This window comes from Bos grunniens, chromosome 26 (assembly GCF_055505025.1).
Source record: "Bos grunniens cultivar Pamir isolate PY7600 chromosome 26, Bosgru_T2T1.0, whole genome shotgun sequence".
Taxonomy (NCBI): domain Eukaryota; kingdom Metazoa; phylum Chordata; class Mammalia; order Artiodactyla; family Bovidae; genus Bos; species Bos grunniens.
In genome coordinates, this window is record NC_141190.1 from 27,316,239 (window position 1) to 27,341,936 (window position 25,698).

The 25,698-nt window shown below is 42.1% G+C and overlaps 1 protein-coding gene across 7 annotated transcripts in view; it reads right to left on the reverse strand.

Moving 5' to 3' along the window:
* Positions 1 to 322: 322 nt before the first annotated feature.
* Positions 323 to 25,698, reverse strand: part of SORCS1 (sortilin related VPS10 domain containing receptor 1) — a 576,007-nt gene continuing 550,631 nt past the window's right edge. For 2 of the 7 annotated variants that reach the window (XR_015155388.1, XM_086377866.1), the window contains exons 24-27: positions 23,643 to 23,742; positions 6,265 to 6,370; positions 5,980 to 6,140; positions 2,763 to 4,472 (exon numbers count right to left, since the gene is read on the reverse strand). Coding sequence is in view for 6 of the 7 variants with exons in the window: in XM_086377866.1 (XP_086233992.1) it covers positions 4,465 to 4,472; positions 5,980 to 6,140; positions 6,265 to 6,370; positions 23,643 to 23,742 (375 nt within the window). In the remaining variant the exon portion in view is untranslated. Of the gene's footprint in view, positions 1,261 to 2,762; positions 5,455 to 5,979; positions 6,141 to 6,264; positions 6,371 to 23,642; positions 23,743 to 25,698 lie in introns of those variants that run through there. The other 5 variants (XM_086377867.1, XM_086377869.1, XM_086377870.1 and 2 more) reach the window with 4 other exon arrangements.

Sequence of the window (25,698 nt, forward strand, 5' to 3'; positions counted from 1 at the left end):
GTCGGACATGACTGAGCGACTTTCACTTTCACCCTCAGTGACACAGGAGCTAAGTTGCTGCTGATGGAGAAAAACAGTATAGGCCTGGAAAACAATGAGGGGTCAGAAGGAAAGTTTAGTCTGTGTTAAAGGAAAGGTGAAAGCTAACCTGAAAAACAACAGAAATTCCCATACATGCTGAGACCGTTCTAATGAGGCAATGCCATCCTGAGCCTGGCAGGTCTTCGAAAAGGCTTTGGAGGGCTTTGTGTCTGCACAAATGTTTCAGCGAAACACAAGTACAAATCGTTGACAGAGAAAACACGCCACAGGGCCAAAAGGATTTGGATCCAGTCCACTTCTTTATTTTCCACCAAGTTTAAGTCAGCTATTTGGAACTCTTGGACAGGACTCGCCCACTCAGAATACAGTTCTGGGAGGTGTCCTTTTCCCTCAAATTATCCACATGAGGACACTAAAGCTCTGCTCAAGGTCACACAGCTGCTGGAGGTGGGAGGAAAACTCCATTGTCCTGATTCCTGTAGCAAAGCCATAATTACTGTAGCATTTGAGCCCTTCCCTCTCCCCACATTTCAGTCCATTCCATGCAGGTTTGGTCCTTCAGTAACTACAAGCTTCTGAACAAATTTGAATGAATTTGTTCCATGTCAATAATTGCTCATTTTAAAAGAACAAAAAGTAAGAATGGTACTCATTCCAATGTAACCAGCTTAGGGTGATTTTTACATAGAAGAAAGCAATAGTAAACCAACAGACATTATACAGTCAACTGAAATGCGGGTAGCATTCAGGCAGTAGACTACATATCCTACTTCAACAGCAAAATCCAAAGCCCCCCAAACGCAAAGCCCTCAAACCTGTGGTGCTTCCTAAACTCTCATGCATTTAGCCTTTATGAAACCCTATAGATTTAGCGCTTCTATATCTGGACTGAACACCGAGGTTTGGAATAAAAGAAATACCTTGAGGCATAGATTTTAGAGACATTATCCGTTTAATAAATATGATTGTAAAAGCAATAAACAAGAGCAATTATACATTACACTACATAGTATTTAACAAAAAATACATCAAAAAAGTCATTTTAAAATTAGAAGTAGTTCCAATACTATAAGAAAACTTTCTTTTTTTTTTTTTTTAATTGGCTTCCTATAAAAATAAGTTGGCAAATGAGGGAATTTCAATGCTCAGTTGGAATCCTGGAAAACACAGAACAGCTGCCAAGCACCCCATTGCTCTCAAAGTTGCTGTTTGGAACTTCTGAAAAAAAGCAAAGCAAACTCTGCATTTTGGAGAGTGAATCCAATTAAAAATAAGGCAAAGGAGGAAACCTGGGTTGGGCAGTTCAGAGTGGAGCATGCACAGTTTGCCCTCCGGGATTTTGGAAAATGTTTCAACATCAGATTCGCAGTTTGCCCTGAATCTTGCCTTTCCCATCCATCCCTCCCCACCCATTCCTCTGGCCTTGAGCCCACCAAACTCCTCAGTGTGTTTGTACCTGCTGTTAGTGAGTAGGTAGGCACTTGGGTCCCTCCCATTGGCAGGCTCTCATCACTACCTTCTCTTCGGGATTGAGCTGGTGTGGCCTCCCATCATGGTTCTCAAACTTTAGAGTATCTCAGAACCACTTGAAGAGCTTGTAAAAACAGTCTTCTGGGCCCCAACTCTGCAGTTTCTAATTCAGTAGGTCTGATGTTAAGGGGACATAAAATCTGGATTTCTAACAAGTCTGAGGTGATGCTGATACTGCTGGTCTCTGGGTACCACACTTTGAGAACCATGGAGCTAGATCATATGAACAATAAGATCCCCTCTGAGCAAAATACTTTGCCTCACCAGTCTCCTCTAGGTGGGAGGGAGCTCTAAGGAAAGGAACATGAGGACCTTGGAGATGCTGAATCTAGAACTGGCCATCTGTGATCACTTCCCAAAATGCCAGTCATCTCATCTCCACCTCTGTTTTAGATGAGGACTTGCAATCCCATTCTTCTCTATGTCTTCTCGTGTATTCATTTATTCTTCCAACACTAATTCTTCCAACATTAATTTTCTTAATACCTATTCTAAGCAAGGCACTGTGCTAGATTGAGTATTATTCCCTTTTTCAGTTTTCCAATTAAAATTAATTGAACTGCAACTCTGATGACTCCCTGTTCTGTTGTGAATGAGCCTCTTTTGGTTTCCAAACACTGTCTTCCAGATTAAATTTGGGAGGCTCCAATCGAAGAGGATCAGTGAAAATGTTTCCTATGGGATAGGAAGCCTGGCAGGTTGGGGATCAATTGAGTTCTACAAATAGATGGCGGCCTCAGGCACAATCTGTTTCCCAGATTCATACCAAGCATCTTCAACCATCAACACTTCTGCTTGATTAACTTCTGAATGAAGATTTGCTACTCCTCCCTACTTGAGCTACACAAAGGCAGGGGTCATCAGGATCTCTAGGACACTGCCATTGTCCTTTCTCTTATATTTTAGAGTGGGCTTTATCCAATCCATAATACTCCAAAGGCTGCTGGCCCTGGGAGAACGGGGATTTCTTCCTGCGTTGAGCCAATCTGGCTGAGTCTGCTGACTCCACCCCTTTACACTTATTAAATTGTCCTTTGCTGATACTATGAGACTCACAGAGCAAAGAGCACACATGTAGAAGTCTAGGGTCATCCGACATAATCACAATCCCATCCCAATATGGCAAGACCTCCATATATGCTTAGACTTTTTGACACTCTTAAACATTAAATCCATTAACTAGGTTCTTCTTCTGTTTAACATCGGTTTTATTTTACAAATAATTTCACTCTACTGTAAAAGAAGAAATACTGGGTAATAGCAACCATCACAGGAGGAAATTGCCCTGCCACACAGTAACACATGCAGAACATTTCTCACAAGAATCTTCTGGAATCTGACTGCAGGAGATATTTGTTAAGCTGTGAGGAAAAACCACCATTCATTCGAACACTTTCTTTTCTAAGATACATGGGCCAGGTTTGACTTGCTTTGCATCTCTCAACTCTTTCACACACATTATGTGTTTCCAGGTGGGGAAAGGCAAGGATACTTAGAAAAGGCAGGTTCTACAGGAGGAGACAAAAAAAACAAACAAACAAACCATGAAGCTGACCCTGCAGGGCAGGATGTATATGGAGGCTGCATGCGTGGACATGTGCAAAGCTGACACAGAGATCAGAAACTTTGGGTGGTGGAGGCAGGGTTGGCAGAGGCGAGGTCAGTTTTTAAGGAACATCAGGATGAAAGTCCAGAATCTAGCAACGTGTTTGGGAAGAAAAGGCAGGAGCTGTTGTAGGGTGAGTTGGGGACTGGAAGGAAGAGATACAAAGGCATCGACAGATCGTGACCACACGTGGAGAGCAGACAAACGGGAAGGACAGAATGCGGGTAAACTGGGATTCTGTTTCCTACACAGGGCAGGAGTAGGGAAAGCTAGAGGAGAGGTCGTCATGATTGGAAGGGGAAACGGGAAACCCAGGTCCACTTTTGACACACTTGCCCCCTGCCTGCCTTCCTTCCTTCCTTCCTTCCCTATTCTGCCTGCATCCATGGAGCCTGAAGTTGCTTCTTTGTCCCTATGGCCACTCAGAATGGAGAAGGCCACCTTGTGACCGCTGTCAGCCAACAGAGCTCCCCAAGATAACTTAGAAGGGGAAAATAGCAACAAGGAAAGTGGAACAGAGAAACAGCTCAGGGTTTTGAACTCCTGTGCATGTCTTTGTGTCTTGTGAAAAGAGCCGGGGTGGCTAATCCACCCATCAGCCTATAGTGCTAAAAGAGCTGTTAAATCTAGAGCCAAGAATATTTCCAAAAATACATGCAGATCTCCTTGGCCTATATATGTTAGGAATTTTCTACAAACACGACCGATCAGAAAAAAGAGAGAGAAGAAGAAAGGGGGAGGGGAGTGTTTTTTCCATTAAAATAGAGCACCTGTACACTGCCCCTCCAAGCATGTTCTCAAGGTACTGTCCACATGCACAGGCTTAAAGCTAAAAACCCTTGTTGTGTCTGAAGAATTAAAAAGTCCCGATGCAGTGAGTGTTTGTTTGTCTGTTTGGATTTTGACTGTTTTTATTTTATTTGTCTGTTTTTGTTTTTACTGGCGTCCTCCAGTCAAACATTTACATAGGTAGGGATTTCTTTTGTGCTTTGATTCTCAGCAACTATGGAAATACTTCCTGGCAAGATAGGAAACAGAACAACAAAGGGAAAAAAACAAAACAAAACACAAAGTTAGTGGTCATGGAGAAGGATGCACTTGACAAGAGCGAAATTCTTTCCTGATCAGCAGGTCGCCTGTAGCCTTTGGGGGTTTTCCTTAAATGGCAAATTGAGCCCCAGCCGATCCCCGCTTTGGCGTTGAAGGTGGAGTGGCGTGTCTTGCTCTTTGCAATCGGAGAGATGAGTCACCAGGTTGAGTAGAAGGGGAGGGAGGGGAGGGTAAAGCTACTCTCCTAAGAGAAAACGTGTAACACTTACTCATTTAATGACACTGGAAATGGAAAGGTGTCAGACACGTTGCAACGCGCTGGGAGCTCTTCCTGGTGAAGGAGGGGCTGCTACTTTAATAAAGCAAACACTGCCTATGCTTCACACCCGGTGGAAATGGGATTGAAAACCAAATGACCCACAAAAATGCACTTAGAAGTTTTAGAAATAAATAGGGTGAACTTCTCCGGACTTGAAGACCAAAAAACCTTTTTCTTTTTAACCCAAAGCAATTACTCATTTATCACCTTGTCTCCTCAAATAAAAGGAAGCATGCTGTGAAAACTGGACACCAGATGTGGGGGCTGTTTTATCATTACCTCCCATACAAGCCAGGCAGCACATTTAAATTTCCCCTTAATATAGGCACAGAACTTTCCCAGACTAGTTTAAAGAGAGGATGCTGTTTCCCTCTAAGCACTTTTTTCTCTTTCTTTTCCAGGTTTCAGATTAACAGTCCTAGCTAAGGACCTTCTAGGTGGTTTGGCATTATCACATTGAAGTAAAGCATGAATGCTTATATAACAATGTATCCATCAGAGTCAGCAATGCAGGGTCTAAATGGGAACATTTACAGCTTCAACTCTATGGCCACCACACAGGAGGAGACTAGGAGAGAAATGGATCACAATGGTGGCTTCACGGATTTACCTAATTTCCTGGGAAATTTCCTCTACAATAAATAGTAGAATATAGCAATTACCCTGAGACTTTCTACACCTAGCTGTTGGATTCCCATGGTTTCTTTCCAGGCAGCATGAGCCCTACTGAATTATGTTGAAATCCACTTTAAGACTTCTGGTAGGGCACAGGTGAAAAGGAGGAAGAAATCTGCCAGCTGCTCTAGGACAATCTAACCCTCCAGTGCTCTCTCCAGGAAACTTCACTCCTGACATGTCCTGCCAACTTGATGGCTCTTGTCCTCAGAATTCTTAGGTTCCATGTTTCCTGGGGGACAATTTTAGATTAAAGCTAGATTAAAAAAAAAAACAAAACAGGGTGATCAGTCTTTCTTCTACTTGTGTTCTGGAGCAGTCTGCCATCCTTGGAACTGTCTCCAGGTGGGGGTGCCATGGCTTGCTCTGGTCATTATAAACCCTGGCTCCCAAAACCTTCCCAGCCCTCTAGGATCAGCAGCTCTAGCCTCTGAGCTCTGTCCTTCTCATATACTGTTAGAGCACATACTCTGCTCTTTGCCCATGAACACTTGAAGCCCAGTGTTTCAGCAAGCGTTTTTGCAAAAAAGGAATAAACTCAGAAGAGAAAAAACTAGATAAGAGCGAGAAAACTTTTTTTTTTTCTCTCTCTCTCTCTTTTATAAAGGAAGGAAGCGGGGAAAGAGGCATCTTAGCTGTTTCTCTCAGGGATGTTAGAGCATAGAAAGTGGTTACGTCAAGCCAGAGAAGGGTTAGAGAGAGAGCCAGCCATTGACTACTCAGGCTGAAGAGCTGAGGGCTACCAGGAATCATTTACCTATGAGCTGGGACTCCACCTTCTCATCTATCAGCTGGCCAGGCCGCCTGAGTTCAGTCTGAGGGACATAGGGCCTGCTTTCAGGGTGACTGACTCGACTGACCATCTCTTGTTCTTTTTCATTCTGCATCTGGGCATAAACATTAATCCCCGGGATCTTCCTAAAACATTAACAGAAACCATCACTGCTGTGCACGGGACGTGTACATCACGGCCACAAAGGCTTCTGAACCTGTCGGGGAGAAGGAGGAGGGAAGGAGGGAGATTGTGGAGGGGGACACCCACCTTTTGAACTTGTAGATGACGAACACCGCCAGCCCCACAAACACCACGGACAGCAGCATCAGCATGGCAGAGCCACTGTGGGTTGGAGTGAGATCCACCAGCGGAGCTGGGGAGAAAAGCAAGGCACGGTCACCGGCGGGCGGGGGGGGCGTGACTCTGTGACAGGCTTGGGGTGTTCACACGGAGGCACGGTGCATCCCGCAGTGCCGCGGGGGAGGTGCACACACGATGTACCTCACATGGCCGGACACGTGGGTGCATCTGAGCCTGTCCCAGGCCCCAGAACGCTCCAACTGGCCTGTTCAAGAAGTACAGTGGAACGATTTTAAGCACAGACTGTGGAGCCAGCCTGCTTAGGTCCAAGGCCTGCCCTACCACAGGCTGGTTGTTAGTTGCTGGGCAAGTTACTTCACCTTCCCATGCCTGATTGGGGGAGCTGAAAATAAAAGTACATGTCTCATTGGGTTTTTGTGAGGATTAAATGAATTGATGTACGTAGAGCATGGATAACATTGCTAGGCACATAGTAAGCCCTTTATGAGTCTTAGCTTTTATTGCTACTGCTATTATTGCTTTGAATCAATATTTACAATATGACTGTTAAATTTGTCTATATTCTGAATGCAAGCTTTTCCCCCCAAGTAATGCAGAAAACCAGAAACACTACCAGCAGGAATACATTCATGAATTATCCAACCCCTCTCACTCCTATCCCAGCAGTTGTCATGTGAGAGAACTGGTTGCTTATATTTTTTACACATAGGAAACTGATGGCTAAGTGAATATTTTACGAGGGCAGCTGCTCTGATGCGGGAGGAAAGATGTGAAATCCGGCATCGTCTCTGCAACTTGCCAAAGTCCAGACAGCTCGTGCCAGGAGGCGCCAGTCTCTCAGAGACAGTGAGTCCTTCTCTTGGACTAAACAGATGCCTTGGCATCCATGAAAGATTCTCCCTCCCTGACCTCACTCCTAGAGTGCGGCTCTGGGGAGCATCTCTCTCCACCTGCAAACTCCCCTCCTCTAGCGCAGGGTCAGCCTGCTCTACTTTAATGACTTAGCAATTAATTTTCACCCTCTCGAACACTGACATTTTGCAAACATAGCATAGCTCCAGCATAAAAGGCAAACCACGCATACCCCTCAGAAGCCTGGACACTGACCTTTACCTTCCGTCAATTTAAGCAAAGCCCAATATCCAGGAATGCAGGTGACCTTTAAGCACCGTTTTCTGTGGCTCTTTTCTGTTGAGAGCCAAGAGCACAATGTTATGGTCACCCAGATACAAAACTTCAGGATAGGTGTCTGCAATGCTGATGGTTTCAAACAAGACCCAAGGCTGCTTCTGCTCCGTCTGGTGATTCAACGATTACATCCCAGGCATGCAGTAACTATGACTGGAAATTCCATATACCAGTTTTGGCGAAAAATACAAACCAAGCCCTCTTTCTCAGAAAACAGGTTTATTGTTTTAATAGAATTAGCTTTTAGGAAGGGCTAAAATGAAGCTACATCTCCGATTCTCCTCCCTAAGTCAAGCAGCATTTAAGCTGTGAAGTGTGTGTGTGAGGAGACAGGATGTGTTCACTGAACAGAACACCCAAGGCAAATGCGCTTTGGGCTCGAAACTGATAAATAAAGGTCTCTTCCATTTACTTAGGCAAACGCAGTGCAAAGGGGTCCGGGAATACTTGAGCACTCACATCACGATGGGTAGAAGGTCAGTGGGTAAAGAACACCTTCCATCTGTCATAGACATTACCGCAACTGACTTTCACTGTGGAGGGAAGGGTAGTGATCCCCACTGAACAGACAGAAACCGTGAGGGCCTCCCTGGTTAGTGTCGCTCCAAAGGACTCAGGACAAGTAAATGGAAGAACCAAGACTTAAAGTCCCTCTTCTCTCTGTCTCTCACAAACACACACACATGCACACTTTTCTATATACTTCAACCCTGGGCTAATTTCAGCAGGAGATATCTGGAATTTTAAAAGATATTTCTGAGAATGGGGCTAAAGGCTAAAAGTAAAGCACATGAAGCAAATTAACAAGTGACAAGGTCAAAGTATTCTTATGTTTTCAAAGGACCAATTAGAATCCTAGGTCATACACTCTTAAACTCTGATAACATGTATATGCACATACATAGGCATGTGTGTATTTATGTGTGGTGGGCTTCCCTGGTGGCTCAGTGTTAAAGAATCTGCCTGCCAGTGCAGGAGACATGGGTTCAGTCCCTGGGTCAGGAAGATACCCTGGAAAAGGAAATGGCAACCCACTCCAGCATTCTTGCCTGGGAAACTGCACAGACAGAGAGCCCGGCAGGGTTGTAAAAGAGTCAGATATACCCTAGCAACTAAACAACAATTTATCAGTGATAACTGTACATAGAGAATGAACCCTCATGCATCCATCACTCTTCAATAACCATCAACCCAAAGACAATGTTATTTTATTTCTACCCTGTCCAGTGCCCACAACCCCAACACTGGGTTATGTTGAAACAAATCTCAGCTATTATATAATTTCATCTGTAACTCTAAAAGATAAAAGTTTCACTCTATTTCTCTCTGGACATTATCACAATACCATCCTAACACTTTTGGAAATAATACTGGAAAGCAATTAAAGGCAATCTTCTAATGCAAATCCCACATTTGACAGGGAATTAAGGGAGGCCCAGGGAGAAGCTGTGGAATATAAGGATGAGTAAAGGCAAGTAGCTGTATTAGCTGAACCTCTGATTCCCAGCTGAATGCCCTTTCAGAACAAGCAGAACATCAGTGTTATGGAGAAACCAGGAAGAATACTAAGGCTGCTTGAAAGGGCTGGCATTTGAAATAAACGTAAAACTAAAGTGAAGAAATTGCTGCAGCCAGGTTCTCACTGACACAGAAAGCAAACACACAAATGGACTCTGTGTCCCTTCTCTCCCCTTCCTCCTCCTCTATCTCCCATCACAAGCTGAAATCTTTCAAATCTAAATGATTCCCACTCAAATCATCATTTACAAGCAGGCGGCATTAACAATGTTAAGAAATTCGCACATTATTTTGGGAAAATGAGCTTCTGTATCCCGAGGTCTAAAATGTATGCACTCCCCCGGCCATCTTTGCATCGCGAGTCACTGCTCAGCGGCAGGAAGCAGGCAGCAGCAGCGAGAGGTTGAGTACTGCTGCCCTCTGTGTTTCGTGGCGACTCCTGCTTGCCGATCTGTGTCTGAAGGTAAACAGGACTATTGCTACTCCACACAACCTCAGATGCGTGTCACAGTTTGCCCAACATTACTAGGTGGATTTGTATGTGTTTTGCTGAGGAATGAACACTCATGATAAATGAGCTTTAGCTTACTGTCTGCAATAAGCATAAATTAATCCCTCTCCAATTACAGCCTAAACAAGGTAGAAGGGGCAAATGCTGAGTGGTTTATTTGCCACAGTTGACACACACCATAAAGCATGGACATAGCATTACAGCATGTGACTTGACAGTTCTAAGGCTGATGCTGGTACATGTCGTTTCTACAATCCTGCAGAAATGCACTGAATTATTACATTCTATTCATGAGGACCCGGACTGATTATGATAATAGCGATGCTTACAGGAATAACAAGAATTCTTGTGAAAAGTGATCCATACACAGTGAGTGGTAAGTAAGGTCACAGCTTGAGGCTTGAGTATATGAGAGGAGAGCGAACTCAGAAACTTAAGTTTAGGGTGAAATAACTGATACGGTCCCTGTTTGAAATCAGATTCTTACTTGGCCACTTGCCGACACACTAAATGACTTAAACTTAACCTCGGTTTCCTCGTCTGCAAAATGGAGATAAAACTAGTGCCTATTTTAGAAAGCTGTGAGAATAAAATAAGATGGAATTTATAAAGTGCTAACATGGTGTCTGGCAGATGGTACATGCCCAGTGACTTTAAAACCATTATATCATTGCTATTCTATTTCTTAAAAGTGTACTCTATAGAGGACAAGCCCTGAAAGATAACTAGAGTTCATGGCCAGATAATTTAGGGAAACTGTATATATGACATTCCCCATCTTGGAGATTCAGTATATGAAAGCTCGCAGCAGTCCTACAGGGAGGAAACTCATATGACTTCATCACAGGGGTTCATAAGGTCGTTGGGGCACATGCCCTTTGCCGAGCTGGGTCCACACAACACGCTTTAGGGAATGCTTCATCCGGAGCATCACTAATCCCCTTGGCTGCAGCCTTGCCCCTTTAGGTTATTTTCCAGTTTCAAAGTCAACAACATGGCAGCATCACCCTGGAGAAGCTCCGCAAATATCCTTACTGTGGTCTGTACTGATACTCATTCTACCAAAGGGACTTTCTGGGAAATCTACCTGCTCTATGATCCTGGAACTTTGAACTCATATTGCATTTCTGATCCAGAAGTTAGTGCTGTCAAGAAGTTACAAAAGCAAGTTCAAGTTCGCCAAACTTTGATTGATTTTTCCTCTCTTGCCTCTAAAGCAGACCTAAGCCAGCCTTTACTTACATGCCTTGAATATCACAAAATACATGTGGTCTGAAATCTCTTTTTCAGAAATTAAAGTTGTATGGGACTGGAACAGAGAAAGTTTATCTAGATCACAGGAAGGGTTTACGGAACCTTACGACAGAGCACCCTCATTTGTCTAACAGCCCTTCCTTCCAGTTCAAATCCAAACCTGGAAGTTCTCAGGTCACATACAGTTGAAGTCTAGCCTGGAGGATTTTGAGTATTACCTTGCTAGCATGTGAACTGAGTGCAATTGAGCGGTAGTTTAAACCAAGAACTTTCAGATGTACAAGGTGGATTTAGAAAAATCCAGAGATCAAATTACCAAGATCCACTGGATCACAGAAAAAGCCAGAGAATTCCAGAAAAACATCTATTTCTGCTTCATTGACTACACTAAAGCCTTTGACTGTGTGGATCACAACAAACTGTGGAAAATTCTTCAAGAGATGGGGATACCAGACCATCTTACCTGCCTCCTGAGAAACCTCTATGCAGGTCAAGAAGCAATAGTTAGGGCCAGATATGGAACAATGGACTGGTTGGAAATTGGGAAAGGAATATGTCAAGGCTGTATATTGTCACCCTGGATATTTAACTTCTTTGCATAGTACATCATGAGAAATGCCGGGCAGGATGAAGTACAAGCTGGAATTGACATTGACAGGGGAAATATCAATAACTTCATATATGCAAAGGACATCACCCTAATGGCAGAAAGTGAAGAGGAATTAAAGAGCCTCTTGATGAAGGTAAAAGAGGAGAATGAAAACGCTAACTTTAAACTCAACATTCAAAAAACTAAGATCATGGCATCCAGTCCCATCACTTCATGGCAAATAGATGGGGAAACAATGGAAACAGTGACAGACTTTATTTTCTTGGGCTCCAAAATCACTGCAGATGGTGACTTCAGCCATGAAATTAAAAGACTCTTACTCCTTGGAAGAAAAGCTATGACAAACCTAGATACAGTATTAAAAAGCAAAGACATTACTTTGCCAACAAAGATCCATCTAGTCAAAGCTATGGTTTTTCCAGTGGTCATGTACGGATGTGAGAGTTGGACCATAAAGAAGGCTGGGCACTGAAGAATTGATGCTTTTGAACTGTGGTGCTGGAGAAGACTCTTCAGAGTACCTTGGACTACAAGGAGATCAAACCAGTCAACCCTAAAAGAAATCTATCCTGAATATTCATTGGAAGAACTGATGCTGAATCTGAAGCTCCAATACTTTGGCCACCTGATGCAAAGACCTGACTCATTTGAAAAGACCCTGAGGCTGAAAAAGATTGAAGGCAGGAGAAGGGGACAATGAGATAGTTGGATGGCATCACTGACTCAATGGACCTAAGTTTGAACAAATTCCAGGATAGTGAAGGATAGGGAAGCCTGGCGTGCTGCAGTCCATGGGGTTGCAAAGAGTCGGACATGACTGAGTGACCTGAACACCAAAGTCAACAAATCCAAACCTAATCATAATAGTAGCTCTATCCTGTTATGACTCCAGGAGAATTTTAAATTAATTTTAGTTAAACTACCTAAAAGCATTTCAGATCTCCCTGAGGAGAGTGCTCAGCCTCATGTAGATTGATCGCACTACTGCATCAACTCTATACTTCTTTCTGTGCCCAAGCAGCAGGCTATTTGAATTTGAAGCTTCTCTTACCAAAAGGAGAAATTCCTTTCCTCACCCCCTTGAATCTGGGCTGACATTGGACTTGATTTGGCAATAGAATGCAACACAAGTGATGGTGTACCAGTGTGAGTTTCAAGGTCTCACACACTTTTGCTTTCTCTCTTGGAATCCTGTCACTGCCACGTTAGAGCAAGCCCAAGGAAGCCCACTGAGGTATGAGAAACCACGTGCAGCAGAGCTTAATTATCCCAACTGAGGCTATTCCAGGCCAGCCTACAGCCAGCTGACCCCCAACACGGGGCAGCCCAGTCAAGATCAGCAGAGCTCTCTACCCAACAATGCTCAGCTAACTGCATAACACACAGTGAGTACAGACAAAATCAGAAGAGCCACCAAGCTGCTACACAGGCTCATATGCAATCATAAATGCTACGTCAAGCCACTGAAGTTGGGGGTGGTTTGTTACACAGCTATAGCTTACTGACTCCTTCTCTCTTCAAAACCCTTTTATTTCAATGGGTTGAACATCCAATTAGTAATTCTTACTGTTGGGCTCTACATTATCCAATTCTTGGTATGGACTTTTGTCCCTCCTGACAGGGTGCCTGGGTATAAATAAGATGACCATAAATGTTCTTTTCTAAACCAGGGCACTTTGAGAATGAAAGGGAATGCTACTAAATCTTATATAGACACAACAGATATGGCCTGACAGCCTTGGTCCCTGCAGGTATAAGAAACTTAGTGCCTAAAAGGTAGCTCATCCTAGGTTCTGGTATATTCTCTGTATTGTGTATGTGTTCTCCTATCTTCCTTGGTTGTGCCATTTTCTCTGGAAGGCATTCCCTGAAGGGAACTGCATCTCCTGCATCCTAACTGTGGCTTATTTCCAACCTGATATATGATTGTACTGTTGCCGAACTGTTCATCTGACCATTCTCTGCCCAGGAGATTCTGGGTACATCTTCAGGGCAGTTAACCTATAGTCATTCATGCCTTTCTATAGACCCAGGAAATCTTAGGGAAAAAAAAAAAGCTTATGAATCTTCCGAAGCTAATGAACCGCTTCATTGCTGGTCCCTGGCATATTTATGAAAGTATTACAGTCATTTAGTCACCTTTGGGAAAGGGATATATTTAATATCTCAGCACCTGTTATTACTTATCATAATACCATAACAGCTTAATAACTGTCAAAAACCACTGGGTCCACATGTCTGTGAAACAACCTAATTATGTGTAGAGGAAAAAAAAATATTTGAGAGGAAAAACAGAAGAAAGGAAAAGTATTACAAGCATGACTTTACTCACCAAAGACTCGTAAATGATAACCGTGTAGACCATAAGGCAACCAGAGACTAAAGAGACAGATAAATTTATTGGTTGTGGAAGAATTCCACTAGTGTTAATTTCATCCCTAAACGGAAAATGTTATTGTAACCATCTAGTTCACTTTACAGTTCTGAGCTCCACAACTTCACAATTGGACATCTGCATGTATAACAATGTGGCTTATGTGATACTGTGTTTTCTAAAGCTTCTGAACTCATGCTAATTCTGCCTTCAAGTGAAAGGGTCTTCCTCAGTGTAAACTGTTAGGCAGAATTCATGATGTATCTTGACCTAGACTGAAATTCTGAGTACCTTATCCCCTCCCACATTGACTCATAACATATCCAGAGGTAGTAAGCGAAGCTGGGAAATATTAATTCTCTAACATCTCAGTGATAATATCTTTTTATTACACCTGAAAAGAAATTGAACCAGTCAGCAGCAACCATGGAGGCTAAGATAACACAAGATAACAGTTTTATTAAAAACCCACACATACCCTTGACAAAGGACAGGCTTCCTAAACATAATAGCTTAAACAAGGCGACTGCTAGACAGATAGGAGGGGTTGAGAGCAGTTATGTGGTATTACATTTTAAAAAATTTCAGCCTGAGATTTGAGGCTTTGAGAAATATTAAGCTTTTACCTTTTTTTTTTCCAATCAGTATCCAAAACCCCAGAAGAACAGTGACCCCCACCACAAAGCTAAGAGTGGAAAAGCACGCTGATTCTCTAATATGTGCAGAAATACAGAGAGGTGTGGATATATCATTTTCTATTCACACTAGCACATTAACAACACCGAGATAATATCACTTGTTTAACTTTCATAAAACCCATGGCTGTTCTGCCACGAACATTCTGGTTCACGCTTTAATCATTTTTCAACTGCTTCACAGCCACAGCTCTTGGCTGGCCTTTGCCATCCATCTAGATTATGGATAGAGTCTATCCCACATTCAGAGGCAGGTTTCATTTTTTTCCCCTTACTCCCACTGTCGTCTACTCATTTGGCCAATTAAATTTGCTCCAAATACGTCAAGGAATTAGATTTTAATGTTTATTACTAATTTCTTCCTACACTTAATATCAAAGGCCTTTTTTCCTTTTTTTAAATGCATGCCTCTGTTTTGAGTGGATGCCTTGAGTTGTAAATCAGATTTATTGCTGGAGATAGACGAGCACCTTTCCTTGTTACGCAGATAGATTTCTGTCTGCAGAATGCTTGTAAGAGCAGCTGCTGAGACTGGTGAAAGGCCTGGCTGCATAAACATCTCTTGGGGAACCTGTTACAAAGGCAGATTCCCAAAGATCCCTGGGATTCTGATTCCAGGAACGCGCAGCGAGGCCTGAGGAAGCTCAACTTTGATGAAGCTTCCTCCGAAACTATGATGCACAGCCGAATAAAAGAACAACTGTTTAATAGCAGGGATTGCCTACCCTAAGCTAGAAGGAGATTTTCCAGCCACAGAACAGGCAGCTATTTATCCCAAATGTTTTGAGTGAACCAGTTAGCACCAGCTTTTCCAGTCCCACTGTACAGAAGTCTCATCTCTCAAGGTTTAGTTTATTTATCCAATAAATAACTCCTGTGAAATGCATGGAATCCCTAAGTGCTGTTGGTTGTCATTTAATATGAATTCATCTAGTGAAGGCTCTGTGTCCTCAAATAAAATGTAGTGTTTCCCTTTGCTTGCTGAGGCATTAACTTCTAGTCTCACTGCCCTCATCTCTTCTACCAAAAGAGAAACAATACGTTTTTTAAGCTGCTTTCTCCCCATCCCCTGCCCCCTGTCCCCACCCCCATCCCCAAATATAATTGCTGAATTAATTTATGACCATGGATCCTCACAGGAACAAAGTTACAGACTTTGGTGTAGCGTGAGAGGTTTGTATCAGCAATTAAAACTTTAGTTTATTACCTGTCAGCAGGTTCCCTTCACCTGGCAATCTACTAAAAGGTGATAAACTAAAGCTCACAGTTTAAAGCGAGGTCTGGTCCTGGCCTCTTCACCTGAGTGCCCACCTCCTAGTCCCAGCTTCCTACTATGGTTCTTTACTTGTCTGTTTCGGAGAAGGAAATGGCAATCCACTCCAGTATTCTTGCCTGGAGAATCCTGCGGACAGAGAAGCTGGGCAGGCTACAGTCCACGGGGTCACAAGACTTGGACATGACTTAGTGACTAAACCAGCAGCACCACCTCTTGTCTGTTTTATGACACTTGCTTCTCTGGTGTCATAAAGAATATGCCTGCAGTGCAGAAGACCTGGGTTCAATCCTAAGGTTGGGAGAAAGATCCCCTGGAGAAGGGAATGGCAACCCACTCCAGTATTCTTGCCTGGGAAATTCCATGGACAGAGGAGCCAGGTGGGTTACAGTCCAGGGGGCCGCAAAGAGTCAGACATGACTAAGTGACTAACACTAGCACCAAACCAACATGACCGTGACAGTTATCTGCTTTGGCAACTATAAAAGAGATTCTAGGTTTCCAACTCTATCAAATAAATGACATCTCTTGCTACTAGAGTTGAAAAATCCTTGTAAAGTGGGTAAATACTTTGTAAAATGAGAAAGGATTATTGGCTGTTGGCCTATGGTCTTAGAAAATCCATTTATCTGCCCCTTCTTTCCTTTATCATGTGTATCATACTTTGCGACAGTAAACTAAACACGTGTTGATGAGAGTCTTCTCACATTATGCATGGATGATGAACAAAGTGTATAATATAAATGACATGTCAAATAATGACACATTTAATTCCTGTGAATTGTATCCCTCTCTCTTTCCTCTGCTCATAATTATATCTTCAGTTAATATCCAGTTAGGAATATTTGAGGGTATGTATCTAAATGCCACACACATGTCATACTATGGATCACTTTACACATAAACCTAACTTTGTTCTGCTTCTGCTCAGCATAGCCCCTCAATCTGGCAGGTTTATTTTCTCTGCTTTGACTGAACTCCTATTCAGCATGAAGGCTCATTTTTATTGAATCTTCCACATGCAATGCTTTTCATCCTCTTGATTTAAAATTAGGAAAGCTTCATGCAACTAGTATTTGGGCCCCAGATCAAGCCAGTGTACATTGAGCAAGAGTACTGGTTTATTTCATATCTCTGGAAAAACCATAGTTTTAAAGGAATCATTGCATAGTGAGGTACAGAGTCATGTGGAGAAGTAAGATGATAAACTGGAAATGAACTGTGTGCCCTTGAGTAAATCCCAAGTTACCAGAAGCAATGAGAAAACTATTGGTATTTCAGGGATATTTTGTTAACAGCCCAGGCTTGTTCTGCTGTAATTACCTACAGGCATCAAATATTCTGCAGCAGATCCCAAGACTTCCTGTGAGTCTTGTTGGAAAAACTCTCCCTAAACCATCCCTACATCACACATCATAGCTCTTAAAATACAGGAGAAAATCAGTCAGTCAATCAATCAATAAAAAGAAGGCCAGGGTAAAAACATGGATAAGAGAGAACTCAAGGGAGACGTTACAAAAGATGTGAAGAAGGTATGGTTTGTTTGATCAGGTAAGTGTAGTGTGATCTAAGGTTTGAGACCCTGAGCTCTGTCATGGAGGGAGACAGAGCTTGCTTTGCTCCTTATTTTACTATTCTGGTGAAATAATGGCCAATAAGTTAAATTTGCTTCTGTATCTTTCAGGAACATCTCTCTTGTCAGTCCCTCTCCCATTGTCTTTAGGTCTTCGCCTTTATAGAGCTCCAATTTTCCTTCAACTCACCCATTTTCTACAACAGACATATCAACAACTATCAAACATCTTAAAAAATATATCTGACATAAGGAAAGCACAGAGGTGGGTTTTCCTGGGAAGCTTACTATTTAAATGAAGGCAAGGCTCCCCCATTATTGGGTAAGAGGTATTAAAACAGGACTCCTGGAGAAAGGAATGGCAAACCACTCTAGTATTCTTGCCAGGAAAATTCCATGGACAGAGGAGCCTGGACAGCTATATTCCATGGGATCACAAAATCAGACATGACTGAGTGGCTAACACACACACACACATTATAACATGTCATGGAGACCGGTTCATAGACCAACACACTGAATCCAAAGGATAACCAAGAAGATGAGAGTTTTGAACCTATCTCTACAGGTTATACAGCCTTGTTGTACTCCTTTTCCGATTTGGACCAGTCTGTTGTTCTATGTCCAGTTCTAACTGTTGCTTCTTGACATGCATACAGATTTCTCAGGAGGCAGGTAAGGTGATCTGATATTCTCATCTCTTGAAGAATTTTCCAGTTTGTTGTGATCCACCTAGTCAAAGGCTGTATCTTGTTACCCTGCTTATTTAACTTATATGCAGAGTACATCATGCGAAATGCCAGGCTGAATGAAGCACAAGCTGGAATCCAGATTGGCAGGAGAAATATCAATAACCTCATACATGTAGATGACACCACCCTTATGGCAGAAAGTGAAGAAGATCTAAAGAGCCTCTTGATGAAAGTGAAAGAGAAGAGAGAAAAAGCTGGCTTAAAATTCAGCATTCAGAAAACTAAGATCATGGCATCTGGCCCCATCACTTCATGGAAAATAGATGGGGAAACAATGGAAACAGTGACAGACTTTATTTTGGGGGGCTCCCAAATCACTGCAGATGGTGACTGCAGCCAGGAAATTAAAAGACGCTTATTCCTTGGAAGAAAAGTTATGACCAACCTAGACAGCATATTAAAAAGCAGAGACATTACTTTGCTAACAAAGGTCCATTTAGTCCAAGCTATGGTTTTTTCAGTAGTTGTGTATGGATATGAGAGTTGGACTATAAAGAAAGCTAAGTGCTGAAGAATTGATGCTTTTAAATTGTGGTGTTGGATAAGATTCTTGAGAGTCCCTTGGACTGCAAGGAGATCCAGCCAGTCCATCCTAAAGGAAATCAGTTCTGAATATTCACTGGAAGGACTGATGCTGAAGCTGAAGCTCCAATACTTCGGCTACCTGATGTGAAGAACTGACTCATTTGAAAAGACCTGATGCTGGGAAAGTTTGGAGGTGGGAGGAGAAAGGGATGACAGAGGATGAGATGGTTGGATGGCATTACTGACTCAATGGACATGAGTCTGAGCAAGCTCTGGGAGTTGGTAATGGACAGGGAAGCCTGGCGTGTTGCAGTTCATGGGGTTGCAAAGAGTCAGACATGACTGAGTGACTGAACTGAACTACAGTTTATAAATTAATTAAATCTCTAATTATTTGTAAAAGCAATATTTACTGAAGACATGGTATATGCAATTTTCTGTGCTAGATACAATGATAGAGACACTACAAAGACATGGTGAACTGTATCCTCAGGAAATTAAATAGGAGAGAGGATGAGGATCAGACAGATAGAGCTTTAAAAAACCCATGTGAGTTCTGACAAGGGATAGATGATATCCAGGTAAAGGGTTCCAGAAAAACAACATGTAAAGGTTAACAATGAGCTGAGCCTTAAAATAGAAAGACACTTAAACGATGTAGAAAATTAGAGAAAGGGAAGTAATGCTCCAATTGGGAATACCATGAGCAAAAGTACACTTCCATCAAAACACCAGTGCTTCCGTCTAGCCCCCAGCTTGGCTGAGTCATACTCCCTCTGTCTGCTAAACATGACGCCAGCTGCCACGGGGTCCTAAGAGCCAAAGAGAGCCACTCAAGGCATGGCCCTCTCTAAAACTTCTTGATAACAGCTCCTCATCCCTTCTTATTCTCACACAATCTGAAATCTTTACTTCAAGAGAGTTTCAGGAACGCCGCTATCACGAGCGGTGAGGACCCCAGGAGGAATTGTACAGAAACTGAGAAGCACGGGAAGAGCTAAAAACAAAACAAGGACTGCATTCAAAGTTTAGCTCACTTAGATACCAAATTTAATGAATTCCCAATCAGAACATGTGGGGGAAACAAACGAAATCCTGTCTCTAATGACATCCAGGTACCTGGAAACGCTTACCTTGTGTTCCCATAAAAGCAAACAGGGAACTGAATTTGAAAAACAAAGCAAGGCTAGTAAATTCCTGAAAGGAGACAGTTCTTTTTCCTTGGAGACAAACCAAATTATGCATTGCCCCTCCCACCAGCAATATACTCTGGCTCAAATATTTTTAAAAGAAGGCTGTTGAACATCTGCTAAGCAATTAATGGTATGCAGCGGTGTGCTGGAATGGTCCCTGGGAAGGTATTAGCAATCCTGCTTATGAGACATGAAATGTTGCAAGCAGTGGTCCTTCTTCCCTTTTTTGAGATTGTATTTTATTTTTGTTTTCTCCTGCCTGTAAGGGGGATGAAAGGAAAGGGAAGGGAGCTTAGGTGAAAGTTCGGCATCAAATTCTCTTCCTCATCATGTCTTCTTTCCCCCAGGCAAGAAAGGGGATATTTTTCTGCTTTCTCTTCCTAGCCATCCCAATATGGATGTGTTAATGTCAACTTAAACAAATGGTGGCAACTCTCTCATCCAACTGATCACCTACCCAACATGCCAAATTTCCTATGTGTGAAAGGAGAATTCCCTCCACTGCCTTGATACCATAGTCTATCTACCCTCTGTTCAAACAGTTAAAAACAAAAAATCAGGTAGGTAGAGTTACCTTAGGAACAATCTCCAACATGAAACTGATCACTCCTATATTCTACTTTCTTGTCAGTCATTGAAGAGTGCCAGCCTTAACACAAGCCTTGCCTTTTGCATATGAAAGCCTGGCTGAAATCGACTTTGTACCTCTGTCCCTTGGAACTGCCAGTCCTAACGCTATTATGACAACATGGCTAAAATCAATACAGCGAAAATTTCCAAGACTCAATTCCTATGTCAGCCCTTGACAGTCTCTTCTTTTATTCTTCAAACGGGAGCTGATTACCCACATACACGTTCACTCTGGCCATCCTAGGAAGCACAAAAGGCCAGGTAATCAGGTTTCAAATTACACTGTCAAAGGTGTATGAGAGATACTTTCAGAAGAACCTGGGACAGCCTGGATGACTGGAAGCCAGATAATTTTCTCACTCTCTCCAAAATGGCCCAGTCTAAGTTCGGGCTTTTGCCTCAAACTCCAGTTTCCTTTTGTTCCCTTGGCAACCCTGCAGAATACACATCTATGTTGCAGAGGTCTGTCCTTCTAATCTCAGCATGCTTACCTAAGTTCCCAGTAATACACTCCCTTTTGCCAGCCCCTTCTCTGAGGGATCTGAGTACTGATCTCCAGCTACAGGATGAAGCATGAATATTAATTGGATAAATTTTCTACATCTTTCCAACTTTGCATTACTCTTTGCCAACTGGAACTTAGACCAGTGGAATTATTTTTTCCTGGTTATCAGGAATGACCTTTCTTTCCTCCATGGAACTACGGATCCATGGGTGCCTTTGCTACATCCATTTTCCAGGCCAAGTCGCTGGTCAAAGCAGTTTCAGATCATTAGCCACTTTCTGGATTTTTTTTTTTTTTTTTTTAAATTCTGGATCCCAGATGTCATCACAGAAAGGCATCCTTAACTAATATATAAAGTAAGATGCAACTTTAGGAAACTAATCAAACCATCTTTGGAGAATGATATGATAACAACTGTCAGTGGCTTGGCCACTGGGCTGATGACAAGGGATGGTTCTGGACTTTGTTTTCCAGTTTAACCAACTATGTGTAACTGCCATGTGCCACCACTGCTCACCAAAGATCAAAGGCCAATCTTCTTGGCAGGAAACGGCCAAGAAGATCATCAAACGCTCTGCGGTCAGTTTGTTCAGGCCGTAGGCTTACAAGCTGCCCTCATAGGTGCTCCATTGTTTTCTACTCTCTGTGCGAGTGCTCAGTCATGCCCAACTCTTTGCGCGCCCACGGACTGTAGCCTGTCAGACTCCTCTGTGCATGGGGATTCTCCAGGCAAGAACACTGGAGTGGGTTGCCATTTCCTACTTGAGGGGATCTTTCCGGCCTAGGGATCAAACCTGTGTCTCTTGCATGGCAGGCGGATACTTTACCATTGGGCCACTGGGGAAGTCCCTTTCTACTCTCTTATATTTTCTTATTTTCTTCAGTACCTTTCACCATCAGTATGATTTGTAAAGTGTCACTTTCAATGTGTTACCTGCCCAGCCTTCTCCACTGATGGAATCTTCATGAAGGCAGAGGCTCTATCTCATGCTGAGAACACTTCTTGGCTCAGAGTAGCCAGCAACTCAGTAAATGTCTGTTGATGGATGCAACTGACTATATCCATTTGCTGCAGCATAGCAAGCTGGCTCTACTCCATCCTTGCTCCTAAGAGTCACCTTTCTCGAGTGACTCTGAACCAGTCACATCTCTGCTCCTAGGTCTCCACGGCTTCCCAGAGTCCACCACAGGAAGAAGAAATAGCTCAGCCTGGCATATTTCCACCTTTCACCTCCGTGTCCCGTGCTTAGCACAGTGACTTTTACATGTTTGTTTTTTAAGTCAGCATTTTTTTCTTTTTTCTAAGGAAAAACATTTTATGAAATCCTAATAAAGTAAAAAGATGGAATCCAAGTAGAAAAGAGGCCAGTGGCCAACCTGCTTGGCCTTCTTCTAGACCTAAGCACACCTCCAGGAACCTCCAGGAAACCAGAGAATGGAATTGGAAAAACCTGCTCCTTGTCTCTACTTATTCAGGGCTTTCATGTTCCTTCCCTGATTATTCCAAGATTATGCTTGGAATAATCTCTTCAGTTCAATCCTATCCAATTTTCAAGGTCTGACCCAAAGACCACCTCCTCTATGAAGCTTTCCTGTGTCATTTTGACTGGCTGCAATTTACAACTGCTTTAAGTTTCTCATAAAACTTTGATTGTTAATAATAAAAAAGGATAAAAGGAAAAATAACACCTGACTCTGCACCAGGCATTACCCTATGTGTGTAACCTAAACTAACTTGACCCTCACACAATTGCATTGTTCCAGATGCTGTAGAGAAGTCTCCTCTCAGAGTCTATATACTAAGAAAGTGATGGAGCAAGACCGAAACCGATGGTCTGGCTGCAAAACTGCAAAGTCCAGGCACTCAGAAATGTGCTACTGCCTCTCTGTAAAGGCATTTATGCATTTCACTTGTTCAGAGATCCCCCCACTGCCCACTTCCCCCACCCCAAAGTACCACCACCACGGTCACCACCAAACTCTGAAACACCACAACTAGATTATACTTCTGAAGGCAAAGGCCACTGCCTGCTGGCCTTTATGCAACACCAGTATAGCACTCTGCAAAAATAAGGACCCAATACCTGGTGTTAATTTATTATTAATATAGCACAATAATATCTATTTCTATATACTTGGAACTACCTGAATTACTATTGAGACTTCTATATGGCCTTAGGAAGAATATTTTCCCCATCATCTTGTACAAGTGAAGAGACAGAAATTCAGTGACATTCATTCATTTGTAAGATACTGACAAGCCTGGGGTTCAGCTCCTGGCTATGGCCCTGGACAGCTTCTAAGTCCCAGCTATTTCTATTGTGCCTCTTTATCCCAAACTGAAAGAAAATTCTTCATAGCATGAATGATTTAAAAATAAAGTCTTACAGAAAGACCAGAAAAAAAAAATTATTTGTAAAGTTAACTTTATTTTCAAGATTTCTGTAAGATGAAATATGCTATTATTTGAGGGAATTTTAAGTGATTCACTGATGGTTTTTGCCATGAACCAGGCAGGAAAATCAACTTTTTCTCTCACCTTGCTGGTCCCCATTAAGGCAAAAAACAAAACAAAACAAAAACAAGACAAGCAAAAGAACCTCCAAAGAACGAAGCCCTATTTCTGATCAGCAGTGACACCAGTTAGTCTTGTTTTGCTGAAACAAATTGGGATCCCCTTCTGCCAGAGCCACTAGCCAGAACCCAGGGATGGGAACACTGACCTGCTGTTAAGTGGGCTGCATGGACAAGGACTTGGACCCCCGGCTTCAGCTCAAAGTGCACAGAGTTTTGGTTGAGCTTGTGAATCATCAGTTCTGATATCTGAAAGGAAAAGAGAGTGAGTGCCACTGAAGTTGTCACACCGACGATATACAAACATGCTGAGCAATATTTACCATGCTGATCAAGGCATCCTGATATTATACCTGGGAGTGATATAAGTGAGTTGTATATGATTTTAAGTTTTTAGTCCAAAATATGCAGATAGAATTATTTTCTAAACATGACTTGACTTTATATTCAAATTACTACAAAATAGGACAAACAATTAGGAAATCAGATCATTTCTACGGTTAAAAAATTACCATGGTATTAGTTTTAAAAAATCACCCTGGGTTTCTTTGAGAGTGCATTTGTTATACACAAGGACTTAAAAGAAGCAAATATGTAGAATTTATAAGTTCTGATGAGATTCAGACCCATTTATTTTACTTTTTGATAGTAAACTCCATCTTATTCCCTATTTTGCTTCCCTCCTCTTACCCAACTTTCCAAGAATAGGTAGTTCATGGGTATTTGTTGATGATAAATATTGTTCTACTAAAATAATAGCTTATGATGTTGTAGTGCAGTTGCTAAGTCGTGTCGGACTCTTTGAGAGCCCCCATGAACCGTAGCAGGCCAGGCTTCCCTGTATGTATTTATTTCAAATGTATAATAAATTATACATTTGAAACAAAGCATAACCACAACTTAACGTGTTGGCTGACTCTTGTTTCATACTATGAACCCAAAACCACTCCTCAGGCTGATGCATCTGTACTGGGCACACCCACAGAATTCTGGGCCGTGAAATATTTAACTCCAACAAATGACAAAGGACCTCATTTTAGGTAGTAACAGTATAAGGCAAGGTTTTCTAGACAAGGTAAAACTGTTCATGTGTTCAAAGTAAAAAACCAGATCAATCTGCTGTTTCACTCATCCTTCTGAGTAATTTGTGAAAAGCTATCAGAGAAAACCACACTCCTATTATCTGGTCTCCTTGCCTCATTTTTAATGTTCTAAGAACCAACGTAATGTTCTATTTCATATGCTATTTAAGTCTAGTTAGATGCTTTCTGAATATCATTCTGCTAGTTAAATTCTTAAATTAGTTTTCTTTTTATATTTATGGACTTTCACTCAGTCCACTGAGTTGCCAAAATGACACCTTTGATCCTTTTATCAATTAAGCAGGGCCTGACAGCTTTGTTTTCAAGCACAGAGTCTCTCGCAGAGGTCCCTGCTCAGTGATGGAACTGAACTGGAACTGAACTGCCCTGCACATGAACTTCTCTGCTGAACAGCAGGAACTTGGGATGACTGTCAGTGACCCGTGACCCATGTCACGCACCTGGGATCCAGTTCAAGCTCAGCCTCTCAAATATTTCCAGTTAGCAGACTGTGCAGGAAAACAAGGTTGTGATAAAATTATGTTGAAACAGCTTTATTCTTTCTATATAAGCTACTCTTTTCCCTGGGTAATGAGAAACTTCCAGAATGCTCAAGGTTTACAGGACGAGTAGATTTCTAACACAGATTGTGTAGAATGGTTTTCCTCTGTGTTCTGTAAAGTGGTACGGTGTGCAAGTTCCTATTCTATCTTATTCTTATCATTCAATCAGTAAGATCTTTCTAAGAATTTGATAGTGCATTTTTAGTAGAGGTTAAACAGAAAGGTTTGGCTCTTAAATAAACATACACACAGAGAAATGTATATATATATGTGTGAAATATATAATCATGTATAAAATTAATATGCTGATGCACATACACATGTACATACACATACATATGTGCACATACATTTGTAATTGTATTTGCAGAAAAAATACCTTAACTTGAATAAGAAAATATCGGAAGTAATTAAGAAATTGTCCTGTTTCTCAGAGTCCATCCCATGAACAAAATGGGACTGTATATATGCATGAGAAAGACTTCTCTCTTCCAACTTGCTGAAGTGATATGTATTTCTTCTTCTGACAATGTTTCTTCCTCAAGAAAGAGATATAGATG